At 32.2% G+C, this 27,095-nt stretch overlaps 2 protein-coding genes across 7 annotated transcripts in view; both read left to right on the plus strand.

Moving 5' to 3' along the window:
- The first annotated feature begins 1,511 nt into the window (after positions 1 to 1,511).
- LOC129319452 (germin-like protein) lies at positions 1,512 to 3,379 on the plus strand. The gene is made up of 2 exons (XM_054964522.1): positions 1,512 to 1,980; positions 3,207 to 3,379. The coding sequence occupies exons 1-2, from the start codon at positions 1,512 to 1,514 to the stop codon at positions 3,377 to 3,379; spliced, it is 642 nt and encodes a 213-aa protein (XP_054820497.1).
- Positions 3,380 to 16,511: 13,132 nt separating this feature from the next.
- Positions 16,512 to 27,095, plus strand: part of LOC129319921 (uncharacterized) — a 29,703-nt gene continuing 19,119 nt past the window's right edge. For 2 of the 6 annotated variants that reach the window (XM_054965031.1, XM_054965030.1), the window contains exons 1-2: positions 16,512 to 17,283; positions 20,149 to 20,199. In XM_054965031.1, the coding sequence (XP_054821006.1) occupies positions 17,095 to 17,283; positions 20,149 to 20,199 (240 nt within the window). In that variant the 5' untranslated portion in view covers positions 16,512 to 17,094. Of the gene's footprint in view, positions 17,284 to 19,391; positions 19,980 to 20,148; positions 20,200 to 24,073; positions 24,178 to 26,283; positions 26,573 to 27,095 lie in introns of those variants that run through there. The other 4 variants (XR_008595557.1, XR_008595558.1, XM_054965032.1 and 1 more) reach the window with 4 other exon arrangements.

Genomic DNA, 27,095 nt, shown 5'->3' on the forward strand with positions numbered 1-27,095 from the left:
CTATTGAAAATAGAAAGAAAGATATACAATGTATAATGAGAGAAAAATTTTAAATAGATTAGGTGCATCACGTCCTCCAGAGTCCATCTAATAAAATATAACATTCATATGATATTAAATCATTAAAAATAATGACACATAAGATTTTATTTGATGGAACATGGATGTGCTTGGTCTATTTAAGAATTTTTCATGCAATGAACTATGAAATTAAATTTATAATAGGGATAAAATTTGAAAATAATAATAAAAAAGCTTCCATGTATCTTATACTAAGAACTAAAAAATCATTATATAAGATGCCCTAAAATAATGGAAGAGAGAGTATAAGAAATCACTTATGAACTTAGTTCATAAGGAGGTTAACTTCTCGACAAGTTCAGCAAATTGAACCCATTAAATGAAGCAACTTAGATTTATTACTAAATTTGATCAATTTCAAAACTGATGAGCGTAATATCACTAATTAATAAGTGACAACATTTAAAAACTAAAATTGAAAATTATTCAAATGACAGTTGTATGCATTTAAGCCCCCTAATCTTTCTTTCTTTCTTCCACACTAGAACGGCTATACCCTACTAACACGTAATTAAGCTAAAAATAATGAAACATTTATCAGGCCTCATTAATCACATCATAACTGTTTTAAAGTTTTTTTTTTTTCCCCGCGACTCTCACCTTACGAGTCACTCTCAATTAACTCATTGAAATTAAAAAGGCAATTAACTCATTAAATCTATTTCAAAATTTTAAAAATATTCCAACTTTGACCCTATTAAAAAAGAAAATAAACACAACACTTAGTGTTGTGTTTATTAATTAATAACCCCTTGTATGACTTATATTAAAGACCAATAAATTCTTTAAGAAAACACTCTATAATAGGAATCCAGTCCAATTTTTAAGTCATTTTCACTATTTTAAAGTCATTTTCACTATATTTTAATGTAACAAGAAGTTTTCAACTTTACCCTATTAAATATACATACTTTAAAAATAATATACTCTAATATTTAATAATATTGCTAGTATTTAATAGAGGCTAATTAAAGGGTAAGGTTCTAGCAAAGAAAAAAAAAATAAATAAAAGGGTAAGGGTGGGCACAAATTTAAAAATCATAAAAGTGCCCTATAAAAATAAATACTTCATTTGATCTCTATTATAAGACACCTCTAGGTATCTCACCGAAGCTAAGAAGAGGTGATTAAAATGGAATAAACTTCTAATTTTACCTTTATTTAAATGAAAAAAAATACTAAATATGTATTACATTATCTCTCATAATTAATGAGTTTAGAAAGGGGTATATAATATTAAAAAAATGTTATTAATACCCCATCAAGTTATTTATATTAAGGAGCAATTTTTTTAAATAAAAGTATCTTATAATAAGAATTAGAGGAAACTTTCTTTCCACCCTAGTAAGACAGGAGAATATATATAAAGTGACGAAGCTCCTTATTGAAAACACATCTTGGTGAAACACACATACACATCAAGCACAAAAATGAAGATGATCATTCCCATTATCTTCATCTTTTGCCTTTTCTTTTCATTCTCTTCCTCTGAACCATCTGTGTTTGATTTTTGTGTTGCAGATTTTTCACTGCCTTATGATCCTGCAGGATATTCCTGCAAGAACCCTAAAAACGTGACAGCCAATGATTTTCATGGAACTGTTTTAGGTGTTAAGAGTAACACGGCAAACATTTTCAAAACTGGTGAAACGACAGCGTTCGTTCAACAAATTCCTGGTCTGAATGGTCTAAGTGTTTCAATGGCTCGCGTCGATGTTGAAGCAAATGGTGTTGTACCACTTCACACACATCCTGATGCTACAGAAATTCTTTATGTGATGCAAGGCCAGATGCTTGCTGGATTCATTTCATCAGACAACGTTGTGTATTTGAAAACTCTCAACCCTGGAGATGTTTTTGTGTTTCCTCAAGGTTTATTGCACTTCCAACTCAATGAAGGTAGGTATATTATATTGTTGCAGAAGGTTAGACTTGCAGCATTGATTGCCGAAAGTGGTCACTGAAAGTCCTTTCTTTTTTTCCCCCAATTGCAGTGATTATTAATTGTTGGATTCTCATAAAAGTTAAGGATGAATTAAACTTAGGTTTGAGAAGAGTGAATTAATAATGATAATCAATTCTTTGATAATTTTTTGAGAGAATAACCGTAGCATCTCAAAAGATCAAATTGATAACAATTAGGTCTCTGACAAAAAAATTTAAGAAAAAGAATTACAAATACATCAGTGCAAATAATTTCAAATTGAGAATTACATTTAGAACTTAAATGTCTAATTTATAATTAAAAATCTTGAATTTATAATTATTTAAATTGATATTTATAACTTATTTTTTAGAAAATTTTATTAGGGACTTAACTATCATTGTCCCTAATTTATTTTAGAGATAAGATGTTGTAAATATCAATTCCAATGAGTGCAAAATCAAGAATTTTTATTGTGAATAAAATATTTAATTTTTAAATGTAATTCAAATTTTTGTAATTTTGATTTTTATTTACAACTATATGAATCAATATTTGTAATTTACTTTTTTTTATTTTTTATGAAACCATAACTATTATTAATTCAACATTTTGGCGCATAAATCTCATTCTCATAAAACTAATTAATAAATTGATTTGTACATAACTCCTTTAAATGCACATATTTTTATTAACCTTTAAACTTAACCATTGAGTCCCCTTTATATATAGCTACAAATTTTTGAATTCATACGAATGATTTCTTTATCCTTAACTTGTTTGTCATTTAAATAATGGAGTGTGACACGACACAAAGATTATTATTTGCACAAGTTTAAAATTTTAGGGGGTATTCAAGAGTAAATTGCTTGTTGATTATAATACAACAAAACTCCAAATTTCATACTGTATATATAAGTTATGAAGATAAAGAGTTTAGAGACGATGCATGCATTCTGCATATGCAATATTAATATTATTCTAAAGTTTTTTTTTCTTTGTTGATTTGTATGAATAAGGATAATGAAATTTTTAGTTTTTCAAATTCATCTCAGTTATCAATTTAGTCCTTATTGTTTAAAGAGAAGATAACTAAAGAAAACTTGAAGGAATGAAAGTTTAAGTTTCATTATCTATAAATAAATTATGATTTACAAATTATGAACATTCTTAAATTATGACCATATTCTTTTATTTTCAGGTAGAAGTCTATCAGTGGGAATTGCAGGCTACAGCAGTTCAAACCCTAGAATCCAGATTGTGGACTTCGCACTGTTCCAAAGTAATTTGACCACTCAACTGATAACAGCTGTCACTTTCATTAATATTCTCGAAGCAAAGAGGCTCAAGATCGTTTTTGGAGGCTCTGGATAAAGTATTATGCATATTATATATATATATAAAATAAAATATTTTATGTCGCATATTTTATATAATCTGATCTCGTTGATCGACTTGTTGCATGATCGATCTGGATGTAGTTTGTCTACATTTGGCATGAAATAAAAGTTTCACCTTTATCTCTTATTTTATACTTCCTCTAAATCAAACTACAGGATATTTCTAATTACTTTACGAGGATAAAAATAGTAATTAAGGAGTGATTTGTATACATCTTAAAATGTTAAAAAAAATTATCACTTCTTTTAAAATTAATTCAACTTAATTACCTTTAAGTATAATTTGGATTGATGAATTTAAATTTCAAATTTTAGATTTACAATATCACATTTAAAATCTATATATTTAAAATTCTTTATGTAGGTAGTGTAAGAAATTTTAAAAGTAAATCAGAGATGAGCTAAAATTCAAAACAGAAATGAAATATTAGAAGTGACAATTATATTTCTGTTTTTCAATCAGTGAGAAAAGAGGACAAGAGATCAAACGACGGGCAAGAGTAACAAAGGCATAGAATGTGAAAACATGAAGAAAATGAGATGGTTAAAGTAGATAAAATTTTAAACGATTATAAAGTCCACAATTATGAAATTACAAAGTTATATTAAAAGATGTATAGGCTAAAGTACAAATCTACCCCAAATATTTTTAAAAAGGTGCAATTGATATACTAACATTTTTAAAGACATGATTTTGCTCAACATTTTAAAAAATGAACAACGCTGCCTTGCCATTAATTTATGGGAAAATTTCACTAAGGACCCTCGAACGCAACATAATAAAAAAGAAGACTACTAAATATGTGATATATCACTATAAGCCGGGGGTTACTCATCTGATATTAATTTGGAAAGTAAAATGACAAAGTTGCCTTGTGGAGAGAGAAAATAAATAATAATAAAGCTTGTGGTGGAAGTAAAGAAGCACGGGAATACTCTATTCCTCCCATTTCCCCTCTTTGGCCTTCTCCAACATCACAAGCTGGTAAGTTAACTAATGATTCTATGATTTAATCTCTATGAAAGTGTAATTGGTTTTTGGTATAGTTGATTTGGAGTTGGAAACACAAGTTTGGAAGATTGGATTACACCTATCTTCCCTTCCTTTGACTTGTCTTTTGTCCCCTCATCTATTCTACAACTTTTTTTCTAGTTAGAAAGAAGAGTAAATACGATCTGGTGGTACAGCTTCATCATTAAAAACTACCCGTGATATTCATAACTACTCAACTTCATTTCATTACATTAAATGATAGGTGGTTAGAACATTATAAATGTATATTCTCTTTAAGTTGTGGTAGAAAACTTTTCTGCTTAGCTAAAATTTTTTTCATTTTACAATGTTCATGTAAATATGCTTAATGTACTTGTTTACATTTCCAATTATAAAGTGCTCCTAAGTAATTAAATTTGAATGTTAACATATGCAGAGTCTCATTATAAATGGATACTTGTTCAAAGAAGCAACTGTACAACATCTTCCATGTTAAGGGGGGATTTAAAAGTGTAGGTGGTAGTGTTATTTATAAGGATGGTATTGTACTTGGAAGATAGATAACTAAAGGGCTAACATATGAATGAGTGAGAAGTATCATAGCGAATAATTTATGGCCTGAATGTAAGGATTTTTGTATGAAATACAAAGTCATCCCAGCTGGAGATACATTATTAGATCTTGTCGATGATGTTAGAGTAGATGAAGTAATTAGGGAGAACAAAACTAATGGTCATGTATGCGTTGCACAAACATCCCAGTTGGAGTTCCAAGAGAAGTAAGTTGTCAATTTTAATGCAATTGTTAATTTCCCTCCTTCTGGTTGACATACACTATAAATTTCTTTCATACTTATTGATGGAGCATAATAGAGTTGAATTGCTATTACAAAAATGACTTTTTACAGTGGTTAAAAATGACTTTTTATAGCAGTTAAATAGGTGATGTTGTTACAGGAGATGTAGATTCGGTTATACGATGGTTATAAAAAATACAGATTCTACATCGGCTAACCATAACTGATGTAGAAAATGGATCAACGATTTAAAAATTAAAAACTAGAGCAATTTTTACAGCAATTTCTTTTCCAACCGCTATAGAAACTGGTGTAGAAAGACTTTCTACACCGCTTGTGTTCCAGTCGGTGTAGAAAGTCTATTTTCTACGTCGATTGTGTTCTAGCCGCTGTAGAAAGTTTGCTATTTTATACCAATTTTTACATTAACCGATGTAAAATAGTAATTTCTATACTAGTTATGGTAATAGCCATTGTAAAAAGCATATTTGTTTTAAAAATAAACGTCCATATTTTTAAATTTATCCTACTCTATATACAAAAATTACCACAGCCAAATCAGACAGCACAATTTATTTATAATTTTCAATATAAAATTAAATTAATAACTATCCAAAATTCAAAGTTATCTATAAACTATCTAAAAACTATATATTGAGCTATCCAAAACATTGTGTCAACAAATGTTTTCACAAGTTGTCTACAAATAACAAACTTCTTAAATTGTATGAAACTTTCTACAAAACTCACAAATTCTCCCCAAAATAAGTTTCCTAACGTATACGGATATCTTCAAATTTAGCTTTGGGGAATGGATCCAAATTGTCAAACATCTAAAATATAATTTATAAAAGAGACTTATTACATACTCTCAAATAACATAATAAAATAAAATTCTTAAAAATATATTTACCTCTTTTGTAAATTCAGTCATGGCTAATGTGATAATATTGAGCATATGTCTTATCACATATAGGCCACACAAATTCATCTTTATTGGTTATCTACAGCTTTGTATAAGAAAAAATCATAAGAAATTAATAAAAAATCTTAGTAATTGAACATATTCATAAAGTATAGCATTACCTTTGGCTCGATCCATGTAAGATCCTTGAACTCATGTTGGTGCTTTTGCAAGACCACATTTTGATATGTTTTCATTACTCTATGTTCAAAATCACTAAGTTAGTAACTAAAATATTTAGTGTAAATTATATTAAATATTTTTGCACAAATGTACTTATGAGTCTATCTTCTTCTTCATTTCCTTCCCAAGTTTGTAATGGACGGAACATAAGAAGACAATAATGTTGCTCTTCATTAAAAGAACAAACAACTACCAATGGTCCCTGTAAAATATGATGAGTTAAAGTAAATCTACATCGAAAAAACTATTAATTACAAATTGATCCATGTATAGAGCCATAAAAACATCTTTCTTAACTTCACATATTCTTTGTTAGAGATACTGGGCCCTTAACTCTAGAGTATTCCCTTTCTCTGTTATTTGATATGGGCAAAGGAATCCAAACTTATTACCTTTGCCCGATATGATGCACAAATGATGAAGGTACCTACAACAATACAATTGTGTAAAATCACTAGACTTGATCATTAAGTTAATTTCATTAAAGAAACACAAACTTACATCATAAATAGTTCAATGTGTGGTATGGTAAGCTAACTATTTGACAAAAGTCCAAGAAAATTTTCCTGTTCAATTGTCACATCGTGTCTTTCTTACCCACAACCTCTAGATCCATTTCTAAATCTTTGAGTTTGAATGATGGATCATACACCATTAAGATCATTTGTTGGTGTGGAGTTAACAAGGGTTCTGGAAGTTTCAGGAGATTTGGTGAGAAAAGCTATTATACATAATAAAAAAGAAAGAAATAGTTAGTAAGAAAACATTTTAAGAAAGCTGCCACATAATAAAATTGCATACCACAGTTTGAACCATATTCACAAGTCTTTTAGGCCACAGGATAAAATTGCCAACATCTTCTGCTACAGTCTTCACCTTATTAGTAGGGAATAGAACCAACGCGTTTGGCACTTTTGGATCTTCAACCACTACTCTTACTTGATAATCTTGAATTTGCTTATGGTGGATGGTTAACCCTAAGTTGTAAATGCTACCAAGAGCAACCAAGCGTCTATCAGGATCTTCTAGAAATATCTCACATGGTTCACCAATGTTGTCATTAGAAGGACCCTCTAACACACGCTCAAAAACATTACTCCCTTTTGTGCTATGAAATCCAAGAGACGTATGAACTAGTTTAGTAGCCATCTCTGTCATGAGCTCATCATGCTCATCATCTCCTCCTTCATTTGTAAAAGTTGGGCTACGAATAAAGCTTCAAACTCTTCTTCAATCTGCTATCTCACAATGGATATCACTGTTTCAAGCTCTTCTCTAGTCACTACACCTCCTGAGTTGGGGCGTAAAGGTGCTCCAAAGTAGTCTCTTATGCCCACACTATGTCCAATCCCCCTCACACAACCCAGATACTCTGGTTTTCCTATTGCAACCATCAAGATATCATTTCTGCCCTTTAGAATGAAACTTTCTTAGGCTTGTTACTCCTTAAAAGCATCCTATAACATAAAAATAACAATCTTAATTAATATTATATACAATTGTATAGAGATTTAAAGGGACAAGAAATAATAATATTACTTACAATCCTCTCAGCAATCTCGTATGCCATCTTACTTGTATAGCCTTTTTTGCCTCCTTTTTTGTATTAGTGTCCATATCTCCATTTCTCCTCTCGGGAGATAGGGGATGGTAGAGAAAGGAGTATGGAAGAATTGGACTTAGCTTTTTCTTCCTCTTCTTCTATTTCTCCACCATCAATATATTATCAGCCCTAGCATAATCCCCACGAGATAGCGTGTGGGGGCATTGATTCTATCGAGCAATTTCCTGCCCTTTAGCTCATTTTTCCTAGTAAAAAAATGATTTTTAAATTTTATAGTTGAAGTAAAACTAAACAAAACTTAAATCAATTAGAAATCATTAGACCAAAGCTTTTTTAGAAGTTCGAATCCTAACAAATTCTTGCCAAGTATCTTCATCAAGGAAATGATATGTGTCGAGAGGATTAGGACGAGCTTGACCTTCTGGCACCTTAATATGGATATATCTCCTAGCAAGATCAGTCTTGAAATTTCTCCAACATGTTTCACAATAGGAAATCAACCTGTGTTGGCAATCTTGATTAGAAGGAACATCGTATATGAGCTACAATTAAAACGCAAGATGATAATCAGCAATTTAACAATGATATATAACTACATGCATAAATTAATTAAGTACCTAAATACTTTCCCATATCTAGTCCTTCATACATTCTGGCACATTAGACCAATCCTCAAATACAATAGGGGGCTTGGTACGAGATAGGAGGCCAAGAAAACTAACAAACTTGGCCTTGTGTTCCCCTATCGGATTTCATCTTCGATCAAATTGAATTGGTAACCTATGCCCAGCACTCCTACTTAATGTCAAATCTTTCAATCTTGTGCTACATCTACCTCTCCTCACAAACTGGCTCTCACTAGGGGTGTCCTAACTAAAGTTATCACCAAATGGCTGGCTAATAGTGGGCTAGCTCTAAGTGTCATCACCATGTTCACTCTGATACTCCATGTTCCTATTAATTCATATAAATTAAATTAATTAAACTTAATATAAATTTAATTCATAGAAAAATAAATAAATATAAGATAGTTAAAAAATATAATATAAATTTAATTGAACTTAGAAAACATACTTTAATTTAAAAACTAAATTCATATAGGGATATTCTCCTATATCCCTTCATAGTGATCACTTCTTGTGAGATGTTCGTCATCTACTTCATCTACTACATTCAAAATTGGTAGCCCTGATGAGAAAGTATGGATTTTAGAAATATCAAAGCTTGATTCTTGATTATAATCACCATCAATCACCATTTTTCCTTTTAGTGCTATTGACCAATTTTTATTTTTTGGATCTGTCACATAGAAAACTTGTTAGCCTAGTTTGCCATGATAAATGATTCATCCCCATATGTTAGTTTTTTAAGATCAACCATTGTAAATCCTAACTTATCATCATAAACACTGTTGATGTCAACCCATTTGTATTTGAAAACAGGAACTCTAATTTTGTATAATCAACCTCGCAAATCTGTTCAATAACCCTAAAATAAGTCTTTGTTGCTAGTTTAGGTTTCTTATCTTTTGAGCTAGAGAAGTGAACAGCTTCAGCTACTATCATAACCCTACTATTTTACACTGTACTCTTTTGATCCAAGGACTTTGTATAGAAAGAATACCCATTAATATCATACACACTCCAACATATAACATCAATCCTGTCAACCATTTAACTGTATCACAAACGCTATTTTCATTCAAAACTTTTTGCTTGAACCAATCTATAAAAGTCTTATTATATTCTTTCAATAACCTTTGTTCAGTCATTCTTATTTGATAATTTTCTACCTTTAGAAGCTCTTTGTGAGAAGAAATGTAATCTTTAACTTCATCATATATTATTCAAAATATATAAATGTATTTCTTATAATTCATCATGACTCATGCTCTTTACTGATACTCCACGTGTGCCTTGACCTAATTGCCTCTTCTCATGACAAGATTTAGAAAGTCCAATTAATTCTGCACTTGACAAGTAATTAGAACAAAATTCCAAGGCTTCTTCGGCAACATATTTTTCAACTATTGATGCTTCGGGTCGATATGGATTCTTGACATAACCTATTAGTAATTTCATGTATCTCTCAACTGGGTATATCTATAGTAAATAAATAGGGCCACACAATTTTACCTCCCTCACTAGATGCACTATTAGGTGAACTATAATGTCAAAAAATGTAGGAAGAAAATGTATCTCAAGTTAGCACAAAATCATACATGCTTCTTGTTCTAACTCTTCTAGTTTACAAGGATCAATAACTTTACTGCATAAAGCATTGAAAAAGAAATAGAGTCTAGTTATTGTAAGTCTTAAATCTTCTTTCATTATGCCTTGAATCGCCAAAGGTAATAGTTGTTGCATCAAGATATGGCAATCAGGAGACTTTAAGCCTACCAGTTTTAACTCTTTCATAGACACAAGCTTCCTAATATTTGAAGAATACCCCGAAGGAACTTTAATTCCACGTAAACACTCACAAAAACTTATTTTCTCAGAACTTGCATAATGTATGAGAGGCTGGGGAACAATAAGTTTGCTTACCTTCTGGTCTCGGGTATAAATCATGTCATATTCCCATTTCTTTCAAATCCAATCTTACATTCACACCGCCCTTGGTCTTGCCTGGTATGTTCAGAAGTGTTCCAATAATACTATCACACACGTTTTTCTGCATATGCATAACATCAATACAGTGCCTCACTTCAAGATTGTGCCAATATGGAAGGTTAAAAAAGATAGACCTTTTTTTCCATATGTTTTTTGTACTAATATTCTTTTTGGTCTTACCGAAGACAATATTGATGTCTTTCACCCATTCAAACACTTGATCCCCAATCAAAGCATCCGAAGCATGATTGTGCTCTTGGTGACCATGAAAAGCTTTTTTCAATTTACAATAAGGGTGATCTCATCTAAGGAACCTCCGATGGCTAAGGTAGACTGTCTTCCTTCTATGTTGAAATTGATGATAGTTTGTGCTTTCTTCACAAATTGGACAAGCTTTACGATCTTTCACACTATAGCCGAACAAATTCCTATATGTAGGAAAATTATTTATACTATAAAAGATTATAGAATGTAACTTAAAATTTTCCTTCTAATTTGCATCAAACACTTCCACACCTACCTCCCACAACATTCTCAAATCTTTAATTAAAGATCTTAGGTAAATATCAATATCATTTCTAAGTTGTTTTGGTCCTGAAATCAATATAGATAGCATCATGTACTTTCATTTCATGCACAGTTGAGGTGATAGGTTGTAAATCACTAAAAGAATAGGCGATGAACTATGTATACTACTGAGACTACCATAAGGATTCATTCCATCAATAGAAAGTTAAGCCTCAGGTTTCTTGGCTTATTGCCAAATTCAGGAAACAATTGATCAATTTTCTTCTACTGAGGAGAATCAGCTGGATGTTGAAGTTTTCCATCAGATATCCTCTCATTTTCATGCTATATCAAGTTCTTCGCATCATTAGTATTTGCACATAAGCGCTTGAACCTTGGTATAATTAGAAGATACCATAAGACCTTTACAGGAGCCCCCTTCTCTTTGTACCATGGTGCCTTACATTTCGGACACTTTTCCTCCCCTTCAAGCTCTTTTTGGTACAACACACAATCATTAGGGCATGTATGTATTTTTTTTATACTTCATACCCTTGGACATAAGATCTTCTTGGCATCATAATAATAATTTGGTAGCACACTTCCTTTTGGCAATATTATTTGAAGTAACTCTAGCAACCAAGTGAAACTTTGGTCAGTCCACCTAGCTCTTGCCTTTAAGGCAACCAGTTTTAACACCTTAGATAACAAACTAAAATTAGTGCACCTCAAGTATAGAGGCTTCTCCACATCAGTGCACAAGTTATCATACACATATGCTCGTTCAAAAGCTTCTTCCCCAACATTATAGATCATATCCTCTAATCAATTTTCATTCATATCTATTTCATCATCCAGATTATCAATTTTCACATATTTAGACGTGTTACTATAATTTTCCAATTGTTCACTATGCCAAATACATACCATATATTTCTTGCAAATCCCATCACAAATCAAGTGCTCTCTTATTTCGACAGCACCTAATCTCCTCTCATTCAAGCAATTAACACAAGGATAATAGAACCTTACACTATTGTCAACAACATTTTTCTTAGCAAATTCTAAAAATTCCTTTACCCTATTATCATACTCATCACTTGTTCATCTAGCATTCATTTAACTACAATCTATATGTCAACTCCTAAAGAATATAACTATTGTTATTACCTTCAAACTATTTCAAAAATCTAAATTCCTAAATAAATGACCACATGCAAACAACCTAATGAGGCCTTCTTAAAAATTAAATTTAAGCAATTCAAGGGAAAAGAATGAATTTTAAAAAATTTTGGTAGAGTCTTCCCTAAAAATGAGACCTCCTAGAGTTTTAGAAAATTTTAATAGAAAAAGTTGATAATTTTAAACCAAATTAATGATCACATGCAACAACTTAAGGCTTTATGAAGCCACTAACAACACTTCCAACAACAATCAATATCAATAACAATAAATTTAAATAATTTAAAGGAAAGAATAAATTTTAAAAAATTTTGCCAGAATCTCCCCTAAAAATTAGACCTCCCAAGACTTTTAAAAATTTTTAATAGAAAAAATTATAATTTTAAACCAAATTAATGATCACATGTACCAACTTAAGGCTTTATGAAGCCACTAACAGCACTTTCAATAATAATCAATATCATTATCATCATATATATACATACACATATCATCCTAATAAATTAAAAAAATTAACAAAAAAATACAATCAAATAAAAAATTATCTTTACAAAAATTAAGAGGCATACCTAATCAATCAAGAGTGGCGGCAGCAACAAGAGGAGGATCAAGCAGTGGGAGGAGAAGGAAGGGAGGAGGAGGAGGTGGTAGAGGTAAGGGGAGGGGAATGCAAAGGAAATGACACTAAAGAGGGGGAAGGGTGGAGCGGTAGGGGGAGGTGGAGGGGATGGGGGAGGGGGCACGGCAGGGGGAGGGGATAGGGGCGGGGGAGGGATCGATAGGGGAGGGGGAGGGGGAGGGAGTGGTAGGGTGATGGGGGAAAGGATACAGGAAGGCAAGGGAAAGGGGGATACTGTTGGAAAGGAGGAGGGAGAGGGCGTCGGTTAAGCTCAAGGGAGAGGAGGAAGGAGAGCACACTTTTGAAGGCGCAAAGAAGAGGAAATAAGGGAGGAGACATGCTGAAGAAAAAATGAGTAGGAGAGAAAAAAATTTAAACTACTTTCTACAGTGGCTGAATAGTCACCTGCTATAGAAAAACTACTTTCAACAGCGGGTGACTATTCACTTGCTGAAGAAAGTAGTTTTCTACAGTGGGTAAAGCTCACCCGTTGTAGAAAAGAGAGTTTCTATAGCAGGTGTAGAAAGGTTCTTCTACAGCAGGTGATGTGTACTCGCTGTAGAAATTTGGTTTTCTGTAGCAGGTAGACACCATTCATTATATAAAGTAGTTTTTTTCTGTAGAAAGTTTTTTTTACAGTGATTTCCTTTTCACCCGGTGTAAAAACTATAATATGCATTGTTGAAATTATAAAAATGCCACCGCCTTAACTTTCTGCACCGTTTGCCTTCCAACCGATAGAAAGTACCCTTTAAATTTCATATTTTGTACTAGTAAATCCTCCCAATTTTATGACAACAAGTACTCCTTCTCCCTTACCCTTACAAAGTATCAACATACATTTAGAGCTCACAAAGATTGTGCAATATTGAAAGCTTAAGTGAACAAAGTTTGCCTACACCAATCCTTAAGATGAATGCTTGGAAGTGAAAGGATTTGATTATATGGGTTGGATAGACATTCCCTTATGGAGATGCATTTAAAGGTGTGTTGCTTAAATATAGCATAGCTTACAATTTTCCATTTGTGTTCATGAAGAACAATAGGAAGAGAATGAGCGTGTAAGGTAGAGGATTGTCTCTGGAAACTCTCAGCTAATCGAGTGAGTAAGGAAAGTACATGGTTACATATAACATCGTTAGTACTAGAACATATGCATGATGCACAAGACAATCTTATTGTTGGACACAATAAGAGATGCAAACTTACTTCTAGAATTATAGTAGATGAGTTGAGGTCCAGCATTGACAAGCCATCTAATGAGATAATAAAAGATTTGGAAAGAGATTATGAGGTAAGACTAAGCTATCAACAAGCCTATAGGGCAAAACAAAGGGCATTGGTAAGCATCCATGGTATCCCGAGAGTCTACTATATGCTATTGCTTTGGATATGTGAAAGGCTACAACAAGTCAATCCAAGGATAGTGGCCAAATAGGTTGTTTCATTTGAGAATAGATTTGAGTGACTGTTCATTGCATATAGATGTTGTATGCATGGGTTTTTAGAAGGTACCCGGCTTATTATTCATATGGATGGATGCTATTTGAGTAGACCATACAAGGGGACTCTTCTAGGAGCCCAAACCTATGATGCAAACATTCAATTATTCCCTATTACCTATATGATTGTTAGTAGTGAAACTCTTGATGATTGGATATGGTTTTTGCACAACTCAAAGGAGATAACAGGTAATATGGTTTTAACAATTGTGTTTGATAAACATCCATCTATAATAAGTGCAATGAGCTATATTTAGTAGGGAGCGACATGCATACTATTATCAACATGTGAAGGAAAACTTTAGTAATGAATTTTTAAAATTGAGTAGGGGAAAGAGAAAGGCTACAGGATTAGTAAAGGAAATAATGTTGAAGTTGCTAGATGCAGTTGCTTATGCAAGGCATCCTAAGGAGTTTGATACAAGAATGGGTAACTTGATGCATTTTTCACCAAAATTAGCACAATGGGTTGAAAATCAGGGTGATGTCTAAAGGTGGGCACAAAGCTAATTCGAGCATAAGAGATGAGACAACATCACAACCAACCTTGCGCAATCATTCAATGCTTGGTTGGTGAAAGATAGGAAGCACAATATTCCTATGTCGATATATATGCACAGGGAAACATTAGCTAAGAAAATGCGTGCCTACAAGATGGCCATTTAGAATTGGAAAAATGGTGTGGTACCAAGTGTTGAGGCTAAATTGATAGAGAATGTGATATGATCTGACAAAATGGGTATACAAGACTATAAAAATGATATATTTAGAGTGAGTGGTCAAAAAGGAGATTTGACTATCGATCTTAACAACCATATTTGCTCATACAAAGCATGGGATATGAATGGAGTGCCTTGCTTGCACGCTTGTGCTATAATTAAATCATTTTATGGAAATGTATATGAGTATGTAGACAAGTACTTGATAAAAGAAGCTCACGAAAAGATTTACAGCAAGGCAATGATTCTAGTTGAGACTTATATTCCTGTACCAGACATCCTAAATTATGATGACTATAGACATACGATGTTGCTTCAACCACCTTCGACTACCTGGCCTCCTGGAAGGCCAAGAACTCAGAGGGTTGAATCCCAATTCTAAGACAGAAGGGTGTATCACTGTTCAAGATGGAGGGAGCAAAATCATACTATGAGGACTTGCAAGAACTCGAGTCCTAGCTGAACATGATTATGAACATAGAACATGATTATATGTATCCCAATAAATTATTTTTTTAGAATGTTAAGAGGCAGCTATTATATGGATCCACACAACCCATTAATTTTTTGGCATGGGTTGCTTTTTGTAAAGGGGTAAACGACATGGGTCATTTTTTATAAAGGGGTATAATCTTATAGGTTACTTTTTGTAAAGGGGTTTTATATGGTATAGAATGCCTTTTGTAAAAAAGTGCATTTATATGGCAAAGGAAAAGGATTTCAATTGGGTACTTGTTCAAAGATTGGACAAAGTACTTGGATGAAATCACTTCATCCTTTATCTACAATGTAATTGACATTTATTAATAAAATTACTTTTTACATGTTAATTACCTTACTTTACATGATAGGACAAAATTTAAAGTGCTTGTTTAATGTTATGTTTGAATGACTTGTTTGTGACCTTACTTTGTGGGGTTTACTACCTTACAATATATTGCTAATGTCCTTACCCTACTTATTCTTTACAATTTTGGCTTCAAAAATTACTAAGTGTTGGTCTCTTTATTAGAATGACTTGTTCGTGACCTTACTTTGTATGATTCATTACCTTACAGTATGTTGTTAATATCCTTACCATACTTGTTTTCTACAATACCGGCTTCAAAAGGGTACCAAGTATTGGTTTGTGTATCAGAGTGACTTGTGCAATCCGATATTAGGGTTAAGGTTTAAGGTCGGACAAGTGTTTATGAGATACCAAGGGAAGGAATATAGTTTTGGTGTAGACAAGGTAACTGTCTAGTTGACACAACCTCAGTTTCCTACCAATAGGTTTACAACATATCGATATGAAATACTAGCCATAGGATGTATATTTGAAATGGACAGCTGAGATTAAACGATAATGCTATAGGAAATATTTGTACATACTAGTACGTCAATATATTACCTGTAATGACCTTTAATTTTGAATTAAATAAATTTCCTTCCAATTTATAATTAGTTAATTAATTAATTTGATTTTATGATAAATAAAGAGTAGTGGCTTAGTGGGATTTATACTGATTATATGTATGGAGGTCTAGAGTTCAAACATTACTCTAATTAAATGTTAGTTTTATTTTATTTATATAGAAAAGTATTAGAGAGTCTTTATTTTTAGAAATATTATAAAAAAATTATTATTATTATTTAAATTAAATTAATTCATAGGGTCTTCTTTCAAAATTTTCTCAACAGGCTTTGGGACTTTTTATGTAAATTTTTCCATAAATTTATTATTTGACTTTCTTGAATCTTCTTAGTCGGTGCGGCAGAAGAGAGAGGGAGAGCTTACGATTTTCTTTATTTTCTTTTCCTCTCCTTATCCTGATCAAGTGCTGGACGCAGGGAGAGATCAAGCGAAGCTTTATCCTTTGTTTTTTTTCATCATTCTCCTTCCTTCCCTTCCCCACCGTCTTCAACATCGCCGGTTTGGTCGTGGGTAAGCCGTCGTTCATCGTCACTAGGAAGTCCAGATCGCTGTTTCTCCCCCTCCCCTGCTTCGTCTCACTTTCTGTTTAGTCTCCTCAACTGCTGTTTAGTTCGTTTGTCGTCAAAAATTATGGCAACCGAAGTCCTTCTCTTCTTGTTTTTTTTCAACTGTCGCCGACTAAGGAGGGTTCTCTCTGTAACCTTGCTACGTTCAGGTCCTCCTCTGTTCTTCTCGTCTTCGTCTGTCTTCGCCACTCGTAATTCGTGTTCCTGCCGTGGGTGGGTGTCAAAGCTGAATCCCGCCATTGGGGTGCTGCTCGTAAGTCCTTTGCTTTTTGATCTGTTTGTGTTGGCTTTGCTCCTCTTTTTGATTCGTGCAGTATACTAGAATTTCTTCCTTGTTCTGCTGTATGTCCCGTCTCTTTCTTTGATTTTGTTAATGTTGAGGGTTAACGTGAGAAGCCTTAAGCTATCCTTCTTAATGATTTTATGCGTGAGTGTCTGAGTGGATAATTAAATTTTTTCAGTGTGTGTCTCTCTTTGCTGAATATATGTGCAACAAATTGTTATGACAAAAAAAAATTAATGATCATTTTCTCTATTTCTGCGACTATGACCTCATAGATGAGCTGAATTTATAAGAGTCTTGGTGCTGTTGAATTGTTAGAAGAACTTTGGGATGGGATTTGAAGAGAAGAATTGAGTATTTAAAATTTGAAAATTCATGTATGTAAAATGTTTGATAAAATACCCCTTAGAAAAGTCTTGTTTGATGATACATTTTTGCTTAAATTTTAGTAATTATGGTGAGAGGAATGATTGACTCAAACACTATTAAGTTGAGTTTAAGTTGAAGGTGGCAAAGGAATTTGATAATAAAAATATTCTTTGGATATATATGGTTGTTGAGAAACTATTGGTTAAGATTATGGATTTTTTTTCTCTATCTACTGTGAGTAAGGTGAAGTTGGGAGATAATTTTCTTTGAGTATTAAAGTTAATTTATGTTGAAGAAGAAGTTTGATCAATTTAAACATGTATTGACATTGAAATTTTTTTTATGGAAAATGATTGGGATAAGATTTGGATAAAAGAACCTAAATTTATTAGTTAAAGAGTTCGTGTTTGCAAAATGTTGATACAATGTTTGAGAAAAGTGGAGATTGAGACTTATTTGTGATACCTCTTTGGAATTTTAGATTGAAGTCTTGAATATAAAGTTTATAAATGAATAACAATAGTGTTACTGGGTACTAGGAATTTAATGGTCAAATATCGTACTAGAGGACCAGTTGAAAGTGAGTTATACACTTGAAGACTCTTTAGGTAAGTGGATAGCGTCCCAACTGATATTCCAATAAAATTTATACTGAAATATTACATTTTTATACAAATCCTTTTTACAGCAACAATATGATTATTGGATATTTTGTTGATTAAAGTATTTTATTTTTGTAAAGTTACCTTTACCAGATTTGATAATTTTAGTTTATCACTAAATACAAGTTTGGATTTTAATTATGGAATTTTCATTCTAGAATTTATTGAATTGATACAGAGAATGATTCTTACGAGTTCGACTTCAAAAATTTTTGATTATTCAATAAATGCAAGCATGAGCATTGGATATGAAATTTAATTCTGGCAAGTTTTAAAGCTTAAAAATATTCATGCGAGTTTGATTTTGAGAATGAGGACTGTATCTTGAAAGTGATGATTTTCTCGCATGTTTGAAAATGGTTTTAAAAGGGGGACTTTATACAGAACACTGATTGCTAACGGCAGTTCCGTTAGCCCTTGGCGTGCCATGGTACACCTAGCTAGCAGGGTATTTATAGGAGGTGCTAGCCCCGTGCGATGGCCAACGCACGTGAAACGGAGGGATGGTTATTCGTGAGCATTGTACTCACGTTTGATTTCGTGGCTTTGAGCTGCGTTTGGTTAGCATTACTCTCGTGGACTGTGTGTATCCACGTTTGTTTCGTAGCTTCGGCTGCGTTTGGTTACTTATCCTCGTGGATTATGTGTCCACATTTGTTTTCGTGGCATAAGCCGCGTTTGGTTATTTACTCTCGTGGACTGTGTGTCCACATTTGTTAATTGTTCTAATAAGTCCCCATAAACATGAATCCAATCATATGATGATTTCATATTCTATTGGTTTTTATTTAGTAATTTATTTATAAATATTTATTTCATTTATGTGCTTTCTTGAAATCAAGTGATATTATTATTTGCTATGATAGTTTAATGATTTGAGATTTTATTTAAAATTTATAGAGCCATTTTATTATGAAGTTCATTAAGTTTTTACAAAAATTGTCTATTTAACTTATATAACTATTTCAAACTTTTTATTTTATTTATTTATGTTTTATTGTTTATTGTTGGGACGTTATTCACTGGAAATAATTATTTTGGTCTCAGATATGTTAGTGGATGTCGTGCCTCCTGCTAATCCTTGAGGGGTTGTAATATTCAGTTGAGATGAAAAGCTGAAATCAAACCTCTTTAAAGTAAATCTCTTATGTCAAGTGCTCCACATAAGCTATAGTTAGGGTCCTTGTCCTTATTATTTATACTTCGTTATTTACTGATCGGAAGAGAATTCCTTACTGCTACTATTGTTTTTTTTAGATATTAAATCTTTTGTTCATATGGTTTGTATTGAGGATGACTTAATTTATTATCAAAGGTCTTCATGGCTTATAAATTAGAGATTTCTTGAGTAAAGACTTTTAGGATATGGTTATTATCTCTATATTCTGTGCCAAACATGTTCTGTTTTTGGGGTGTGACAGTTTGGTATCAGAGCTTAGGTTTCCTATAGCTGTGTGGAGCAAGGATTCTTTAATGGGGTCTTGATTATCATTATGAACCCGGGCATAATCATAATCAAGGCATCATTGAAGGCCTTATAGAGGGTCCTTAACTGTCTTTCCTTTCTTTTTTTATTGACTTCCCTTAATATATAGTTTTGTGTCTTGAGTTAATCATCTCCTTGGTCTTCTTGCATAGTGAGAAATGTTGTCCACTCATTAAGTATTAAGTGGAAGGATCTATAGTTGGATAGTTTCTTATAGAGCTTGAACTCAATCTAGCAATATGCTCTTATTTTTGAAGCATATGTTCTTTTACATGTTACAAATTTTGTTGAGGTTAACAATTTTTGTTTTCATATTAGAAAGAAGATTACACAAGATCACAAGTATTACTGGGGCATTTGATCAAACTGGTACTACTCTAAGACCCTTAATACAGGCTTGTTTTAAATTAAGTAGTATGAATTTTGGCTTAATTTGGTCTCTTCCAAGTTCTGTGTTTGTTGGCTTGAATTATGAGAGCAACATTTAAACTATATAAAAAGAAATTCCGAGGAAGAGATTTAGAAATCATGGTTATATTTCACATGGCTCAATACGAATCTTAATTATATAGTATAGTAGTTATAAGTATTATTATATTTTGTCCTCACAAGATTCATGCATTGTTTGATTTTAATTCATTATGGTCATATATACTTGGGTATTATGATAGCAAACCCTGCTAGTGAGATATTTTTGATGGATCAAATGTTTAAATCTTTTACCATCAATGGAAAGGGAAGGATTTTTTTGATGACTTTCCATAAGTGTCTAAATGCTTTATTTGATGAAATTACAATAAAAGGAGGTGCGAATGAGAATTATGGAGATTAATTGAGCCAATAATGTGGATGAGAGGTTTATAATGTTGAAACACCAAATTTAGGCTAACAACAAATTGTGGTCGGATAAAGTGTAAAAATTTAGACTCTTGGCTTATGATAATGATTCAAATGAGTTTGTTAGGGGTCAAATAGGTCTTGTATGATATGGGAATGAGAATTTGAACCTAAGTGATGAGAAACTTGAATTATGACTTGAAGTGAAACTCTGGAGTTCATATAGTTTGATTGGATTATATATGACTTAAAGTTGTGTTAATGCAAGTGAAGTGGTCATTTTGAGTCATAAAACCAATCTTAAGCATCGAATCAGGTTTACATGTTATATGAGTGATTAGAAATATGTGTAAGATGAAGAATTCTAAAAGAGTGTAAGTTCAAGCAATTGATCCTTCAAACTAGAACCAAATGAGTAGTAAAAAGTATGATTACAGTTACAGGCCTTAAAGGTTAAAGTTTGAGCTGAAATTTTGCACGTATTTAAGGGAAATATGGAAGTTTCATTCTCTCGAATATATTAATTTTTTTTTTGTTCTAAAGAATATTTTATGAATTTTGAAATTAGTCTAAGAAGTTGTTATGAAACAGTTATGGATATTTTGTACCGGATCTGATGTTTAATGATTTACATAGACTAAATGGATTCCAATGATTTTGAAATTGTAACAGTGGATAGGACATGAATATATCTTTTCGAGAAGTCTTAATTTGCTTCAATTGGATGTTTCTAGTTCAAATTATGATTATTTAAATTTTATGATTAACTATCTGTTCATAACATGCTAAATTAGGTGAAGAGTGGTTAAGCTTTATTGTTTTCTAACTAATTATATTGATTATTAATAAGATGTTCTAAGTGTCCTAAGTGAGTTGAAACGGCTTTTGATGGTAAATGCAGAAGAAAGAGTGATGTTTATGAATTAGAGGAATATAATGTTTAAATATTTTCTTAATAAATTTATGGTAGAAATTATTGAGGAAATTTTGGTGTATTTAAAGGGAGTTCAAAATAATATGATAAACTTTATTCATATGTTTGATACTACATGAGCTTAAAGAACAATATTTATTTACAGAATTCTTGAAACAAGAAGATTGGTGTGTCAAATAACTTTTTATGTTATGCCTGGAGGTGGGATTTAAGCATATCAAAGGAGATAGAAGGAATTTAGAACTAACAACTATCAATATTGTCGTTGGATTTTATAATTCTATGTTAACATGATATTATCATTGGTTTTTGTGGAATTTTTTATGACAAGCTAGTTCAAAAGAAAGTAGAATTCATAGAGGGTGAATCTTGTGATAAAAGTCTTTAAAAATTGCATGAATGTTTAACATCCGCATTTAACTTAAAGTTACTATGAGGGAAAGAGGGGTTTTAATTTGGAAAAGAATGACGGGATTGCTCTATAATTATGATTGTATTATTTTCTTCATGATTGATAGAGCTAATATTAAGTAGAAAATTTAAGGATAATTTGGCACGTAGTAGTAGCAGTAATATTAAGGAGATCATTGATAAAAGAGATTCATGAAATAGAGCGCAATGAAATCAAGTTCAAATTTGAGTATTGTTTTACTTGTGGGCAATTTGGTTCTACACTACATGTTAAAGAAATAGATGGTCAAATTGTAAACCTAAAACTATGCAAGTTGTTGGTAGCAATAAGGAAATGAGTTGACGATGAATTTGTTGTTGCTTAGGAAGGAACATTATGAGACAATAGCAAAATATGTATATCTTAGGTTGAGGTGATGTTATTATAAGGAGTGGAATTAACTCAATGTACATCAATTATTCTTCATAAGGTCAGCAAAGGTGTATCAAGATTTATAAAATAAATAAACTATTTGTACTGTAGGATAGTTTGAGAAAGGATATAATTGACTTCATCTCATGATAGTTTGTGTGCAAGCTAAAGTAAAGCATTAGAAATTGATATGAACATATCAATGATTAGAAAAGTTTGTAAACTTGCATAGAGTCCTACTATCCAAGTTGTAGAGCAAGAACTCTAATTTATTTTGTGTTTTTAGTAAGCTTTGCAAGGAACTTTGGGTACTATCACAAACTAATGATCTATATGAAAGGATAGTTCAAGTTTTAGATGTTATATCAAGGAATTAGGATAACTAATGGCTTCATTGAAATATGCATATAATAATAGTTATCAAATTGTTATTTAATATTTGAGTTATGAGATAAATAATGAAGATTTTCAATTGAATGGTTTGATATTACCTGAGAAATTTGGGGACAAATTTGGTGTAGGATGCTAAAGAGAAAGTGCAAGTTATCAAACAAAGATTTTTAATAGTCCAAATTTAACTAAAGTTTAAGTAGATCATTATCATAGAGAGTTAGAATTCATGTTGAGAAACAAAGTTTTTTTTTATATATCACCTACGAAAGGTGTGATGAGGTTTGAGAAGAAAAGCAAGATTAGCCTGAGGTACATTGGTCCATTATAGATTCTAGATAAAGTAGATATTGTTGTTTACTATCTTGTTTGGCCTCAGGAGTTAGATGGTATTTATAATTCCATTGAAGAAGTCACTTAGGAAGGAGAGAGTAAGATGTGAGTAAAGTATCCGCATTTATTCAATGATTAAGGTATGCATTTATTAAAATTCGGAGGACCGAATTTTTTAAGGAGGGGAGAATGTAATGACCTTTAATTTTGAATTAAATAAATTTCCTTCCAATTTATAATTAGTTAATTAATTAATTTGATTTTATGATAAATAAAGAGTAGTGGCTTAGTGGGATTTATACTGATTATATGTATGGAGGTCTAGAGTTCAAACATTACTCTAATTAAATGTTAGTTTTATTTTATTTATATAGAAAAGTATTAGAGAGTCTTTATTTTTAGAAATATTATAAAAAAATTATTATTATTATTTAAATTAAATTAATTCATAGGGTCTTCTTTCAAAATTTTCTCAACAGGCTTTGGGACTTTTTATGTAAATTTTTCCATAAATTTATTATTTGACTTTCTTGAATCTTCTTAGTCGGTGCGGCAGAAGAGAGAGGGAGAGCTTACGATTTTCTTTATTTTCTTTTCCTCTCCTTATCCTGATCAAGTGCTGGATGCAGGGAGAGATCAAGCGAAGCTTCATCCTTCATTTTTTTTCATCATTCTCCTTCCTTCCCTTCCCCACCGTCTTCAACATCGCCGGTTTGGTCGTGGGTAAGCCGTCGTTCATCGTCACTAGGAAGTCTAGATCGCTGTTTCTCCCCCTCCCCTGCTTCGTCTCACTTTCTGTTTAGTCTCCTCAACTGCTGTTTAGTTCATTTGTCGTCAGAAATTATAGCAACCGAAGTCCTTCTCTTCTTTTTTTTTCAACTGTCGCCGACTAAGGAGGGTGCTATTTGCCACCTTGCTACGTTCAGGTCCTCTTCTGTTCTTCTCGTCTTCGTCTGTCTTCGCCACTCGCAATTCGTGTTCCTGTCGTGGGTAAGTGTGAAAGCTGAATCCTGCCATTAGGGTGCTGCTCGTAAGTCCTTTGCTTTTTGATCTGTTTGTGTTAGCTTTGCTCCTCTTTTTGATTCGTGCAGCATACTAGAATTTCTTCCTTGTTCTGCTGTATGTCCCGTCTCTTTCTTTGACTTTTGTTAATGTTGAGGGTTAACGTGAGAAGCCTTGAGCTATCCTTCTTAATGATTTTATGCGTGAGTGTCTGAGTAGATAATTAAATTTTTTAGTGTGTGTCTCTCTTTGCTGAATATATGTGCAACAAATTGTTATGACAAAAAAAAATTAATGATCATTTTCTCTATTTCTGCGACTATGACCTCATAGATGAGCTGAATTTATAAGAGTCTTGGTGCTGTTGAATTGTTAGAAGAACTTTGGGATGGGATTTGAAGAGAAGAATTGAGTATTTAAAATTTGAAAATTCATGTATGTAAAATGTTTGATAAAATACCCCTTAGAAAAGTCTTGTTTGATGATACATTTTTGCTTAAATTTTAGTAATTATGGTGAGAGGAATGATTGACTCAAACACTATTAAGTTGAGTTTAAGTGAAGGTGGCAAAGGAATTTGATAATAAAAATATTCTTTGGATATATATGGTTGTTGAGAAACTATTGGTTAAGATTATGGATTTTTTTTTCTCTATCTCCTGTAAGTAAGGTGAAGTTGGGAGATAATTTTCTTTGAGTATTAAAGTTAATTTATGTTGAAGAAGAAGTTTGATCAATTTAAACATGTATTGACATTGAAATTTTTTTTATGGAAAATGATTGGGATAAGATTTGGATAAAAGAACCTAAATTTATTAGTTAAAGAGTTCGTGTTTGCAAAATGTTGATACAATGTTTGAGAAAAGTGGAGATTGAGACTTATTTGTGATACCTCTTTGGAATTTTAGATTGAAGTCTTGAATATAAATTTATAAATGAATAACAATAGTGTTACTGGGTACTAGGAATTTAATGGTCAAATATCGTACTAGAGGACCAGTTGAAAGTGAGTTATACACTTGAAGACTCTTTAGGTAAGTGGATAGCGTCCCAACTGATATTCCAATAAAATTTATACTGAAATATTACATTTTTATACAAATCCTTTTTACAGCAACAATATGATTATTGGATATTTTGTTGATTAAAGTATTTTATTTTTGTAAAGTTACCTTTACCAGATTTGATAATTTTAGTTTATCACTAAATACAAGTTTGGATTTTAATTATGGAATTTTCATTCTAGAATTTATTGAATTGATACAGAGAATGATTCTTACGAGTTCGACTTCAAAAATTTTTGATTATTCAATAAATGCAAGCATGAGCATTGGACATGAAATTTAATTCTGGCAAGTTTTAAAGCTTAAAAGTATTCATGCGAGTTTGATTTTGAGAATGAGGACTGTATCTTGAAAGTGATGATTTTCTCGCATGTTTGAAAATGGTTTTAAAAGGGGGACTTTATACAGAACACTGATTGCTAACGGCAGTTCCGTTAGCCCTTGGCGCGCCATGGTACACCTAGCTAGCAGGGTGTTTATAGGAGGTGCTAGCCCTGTGCGATGGCCAACGCACGTGGAACGGAGGGATGGTTATTCGTGAGCATTGTACTCATGTTTGATTTCGTGGCTTTGAATTGCGTTTGGTTAGCATTGCCCTCGTGGACTGTGTGTATCCACGTTTGTTTGTAGCTTCGGCTGCGTTTGGTTACTTACCCTCGTGGATTGTGTGTCCACGTTTGTTTTCGTGGCATAAGCCGCGTTTGGTTATTTACTCTCGTGGACTGTGTGTCCACGTTTGTTAATTGTTCTAATAAGTCCCCATAAACATGAATCCAATCATATGATGATTTCATATTCTATTGGTTTTTATTTAGTAATTTATTTATAAATATTTATTTCATTTATGTGCTTTCTTGAAATCAAGTGATATTATTATTTGCTATGATAGTTCAATGATTTGAGATTTTATTTAAAATTTATAGAGCCATTTTATTATGAAGTTCATTAAGTTTTTACAAAAATTGTCTATTTAACTTATATAACTATTTCAAACTTTTTATTTTATTTATTTATGTTTTATTGTTTATTGTTGGGACGTTATTCACTGGAAATAATTATTTTGGTCTCAGATATGTTAGTGGATGTCGTGCCTCCTGCTAATCCTTGAGGGGTTGTAATATTCAGTTGAGATGAAAAGCTGAAATCAAACCTCTTTAAAGTAAATCTCTTATGTCAAGTGCTCCACATAAGCTATTGTTAGGGTCCTTGTCCTTATTATGTATACTTTGTTATTTACTGATTGGAAGAGAATTCCTTACTGCTACTATTGTTTTTTTTAGATATTAAATCTTTTGTTCATATGGTTTGTATTGAGGATGACTTAATTTATTATCAAAGGTCTTCATGGCTTATAAATTAGAGATTTCTTGAGTAAAGACTTTTAGGATATGGTTATTATCTCTATATTCTGTGCCAAACATGTTCTGTTTTTGGGGTGTGACATTACCGATATCTACACATGACACACTAGTGTGAAACATACATACCGGTGTGAACGAGGCTCCTATAGAGGACGAATTGATACCAATATATATGTTTCACACTGCTGTGTCATGCACATACCAATATGAAACATACATACTAGTACCAATTTTGCCTCCTCAGGAGCCTCGTTCATACTGGTGTGTCATGTACATACTAGCATGAAACATACATATTGGTACCAATTCTGCCTCTTCAGGAGCCTTATTCACATCAGTATGTATGTTTCACACTAATGTGTCATGTACATATCAGTATGAAACATACATACCAATACTAATTTGACCTCCACACAAGCCTCGTTCACACCAATATGTATGTTTCACATTGATGTGTAACTAACATACTGGTATGAAACATAAATACCAGTACCAATTTAGCCTCCACATGAGCCTCATTC

The sequence above is a fragment of the Prosopis cineraria genome, unplaced genomic scaffold (assembly GCF_029017545.1).
Source record: "Prosopis cineraria cultivar Desert tree isolate PC_DT_omini unplaced genomic scaffold, ASM2901754v1 PC9, whole genome shotgun sequence".
Taxonomy (NCBI): domain Eukaryota; kingdom Viridiplantae; phylum Streptophyta; class Magnoliopsida; order Fabales; family Fabaceae; genus Prosopis; species Prosopis cineraria.

What these genes read in the sequence shown, in the direction of transcription:
- LOC129319452 (XM_054964522.1), top strand. Translation starts at nt 1,512, where the DNA reads ATGAAGATGATCATTCCCATTATCTTCATCTTTTGCCTTTTCTTTTCA. An exon ending in GCACTTCCAACTCAATGAAG is followed by an intron (nt 1,981 to 3,206) that starts GTAGGTATATTA and finishes TTTTATTTTCAG; the next exon opens with GTAGAAGTCTATCAGTGGGA.